Source organism: Musca vetustissima, unplaced genomic scaffold (assembly GCF_032173495.1).
Source record: "Musca vetustissima isolate MV318-11 ecotype Yass unplaced genomic scaffold, APGP_CSIRO_Mvet_v1 utg67003, whole genome shotgun sequence".
In the NCBI taxonomy this organism is placed as follows: Eukaryota; Metazoa; Arthropoda; class Insecta; order Diptera; family Muscidae; genus Musca; species Musca vetustissima.
The window spans coordinates 11,816-14,224 of NW_026873164.1; the positions used below are offsets into that span (position 1 = coordinate 11,816).

A 2,409-nucleotide genomic window follows, 5' to 3' on the forward strand; every position below is an offset into this window, starting at 1 on the left:
CCGATTTAAGGTAAATAGTGCACCAAAGTCCCTATATATCGTTCGATTTGCACGAAATTTTACCCAGCATACTGAATTAAGAGTAGAATGATGTGTATTAAGTTTTGTGAAAATCGGTTCAGATTTAGATATAGCTCCCATATATAGTTTCCTCCGATTTAAGGTAAATGGTGTTCCAAAGTCTCTATATATCTTTCGAATTGCACGAAATTTGGCACAGCGTAATAAATTAGGTCTAGAATGATTTGTGTTAAGTTTCCTGAAAATCGGTACAGATTGGGATATAGCTCCTATATATATTTTCGTCCGATTTAAGGTAAATAATGCACCAAAGTCCCTATATATCCCTTCCGATTTGCACGAAATTTAGCACAGCGTACTAAATTAAGAGTAGAATGATGTGTATTAAGTTTTGTGAAAATCCGCTGATATTTAGATATAGCTCTAATATATATTTTCGTCTGATTTAATGTAAGTGGAGCACCAAAGTCCCTATATATCCTTGGACTTGCACAAAAGTTTCCTGAAAATCGGTTCAGATATATATTTTCGTCCGATTTTATGTAAATGGTGCACCAAAGCCCCTATATATCCATCGATTTACACGAAATTTGGCATAGGGTACTGAATTGAGTCTAGAATGGTGTGTGATAAGTTTCGGAAAAATTGATTCAGATTTTGATATAGCCCCCACATAGACATAAATATTCGTACGATTTTATTTGCATGCATTTTGTTGAAATTGGTGCAAATGCCGCCATATCTTCCATATGTATTTTGAACGGGTTTCTGATGGAAATCACATTTTTAACAGTGCGGCGTACCGAACAGCGTGTAACAATTTTGCTATAAATCGTTTTCATAAATTTGTCCCATGGTACGCAGACGACTCTGAATCTGCCCGAATGAAATTAAATTGCCGAAATGAAAATAGTTGCCGAAAGTCATGAGTATGTTCCACCGATGGAACATTGACAAGCAATTGTAGGGATACATATGTACAATATGTATACCCAAAGTGGTGAAGTCGGCCCAGTCCGACTTTACTACTTTCCTTACTGGTTAAAAATAAATTTTCAGGCTGGATTGTGGATTTTTAAAAATATTCGTTTTAGGGTTTCATACAAGGCGTCGATTTTTTAAAAATATGTTTTCCGGGTACTACAAAAAATTTTGATTTTTTTAAGTCCAGAAAATAAGTTTTATTTAATATTTTCAAAATTTTGAGTTTACATTTTATCCCGTATCATCATTGCTGCATATTTCATGGATACATTCCATTTTCTCCATGGATCCCAGCTAACACCCCAGTTTCTAGAATTTTCCTTTGTTCTATATGGACCATGTAAATGTCTAGAAGTAAAAGAATTCTTAATTTGATTGCATACTTCACTTGAGTGAATACTTACCCACTATAACAGGGATCATGGAACCACCAACCACCCTTAAAATTTTGTGGACAATCCCGTATACTACCGGCATTATTATCCTGATCGAAGGTAGTAAACTTTCTACCTCTATGCCAGCCCATACCATCACCAGCATCACCACTATATGCACCCAATTCGGTAATGGCATATTTTTCGGCTTCCGAACCAATACGAAACTTGTCATAGCGGGCAAATCGAGTTTCATTTTCATAGTCCACCAAAACGATTAATAATTCCTTGGGTTTGCCGTTACTGGTTAAACGATGCAGCATTTCAAGGCCAATAAAGAAATCAGCATCAGGATTGCCGAAGCCAAGTTTGTAATCCATCCAATTACGATTGAAATCTACCGAACCATCCTGACGTCGCAGTATCTTTGTCCATTGGCTGGAGAAAAAAATTAACGAGAAGGGAACACCATTTTTTTAAGACATGTGAAGATCAGGGCAATAGTTTCGATTTATTTCTCACCTTTCTGGAACTTCTTTGCCATTCTTTTTGTCCACAGCCTTGTTTGGATGATTTTCCTGCTCTGTTTGCCTATAAGAATTTTTTTAAAATATTTTTTTAAGGCTTTGAATATTTTGATAATAATTTTTAAAAAGGTTTATCATCAGGACCCAGTCATGGTTATATCCCGGAAAAATTATTTACATTTTATCCCGTATCATCATTGCGGCATATTTCAACGAAACATTCCATTTTCTCCATGGATCCCAGCTAACACCCCATGTCTGTGAATTTTCCTTTGTCCTATATGGACCATGTAAATGTCTAAAAGAACAAATCTTAATCGGATTTCTTAATTTTTTCCGACCTCCAAATACTTACCCACTATAACAGGGGTCATGGAACCACCAACCCCCCTTAAAATTTTGTGGACAATCCCTGATTTTACCAGCATTATTATCCTGATCGAAGGTAGTAAACTTTTTGCCTCTATGCCAGCCCATACCGTCACCAGCATCACCACTATAAC

At 36.2% G+C, this 2,409-nt stretch overlaps 1 protein-coding gene across 1 annotated transcript; it reads right to left on the minus strand.

Moving 5' to 3' along the window:
* Positions 1-1,229: 1,229 nt before the first annotated feature.
* On the minus strand, positions 1,230-2,058 carry LOC133323181 (ficolin-2-like). The gene is made up of 4 exons (XM_061532135.1): positions 2,051-2,058; positions 1,902-1,970; positions 1,410-1,817; positions 1,230-1,353 (listed from the first exon to the last, which is right to left on the minus strand). The coding sequence occupies exons 1-4, from the start codon at positions 2,056-2,058 to the stop codon at positions 1,230-1,232; spliced, it is 609 nt and encodes a 202-aa protein (XP_061388119.1).
* Between the last annotated feature and the right edge of the window lie 351 nt (positions 2,059-2,409).

Excerpts from the sequence above, each read along its gene's own strand:
- LOC133323181 (XM_061532135.1), bottom strand. Across the intron at positions 1,818-1,901 it reads GGCAAAGAAGTTCCAGAAAG|CCAATGGACAAAGATACTGC; the intron begins GTGAGAAATAAA and ends TTTTTTCTCCAG. Across the intron at positions 1,354-1,409 it reads CATGATCCCTGTTATAGTGG|ACATTTACATGGTCCATATA; the intron begins GTAAGTATTCAC and ends TTTTACTTCTAG.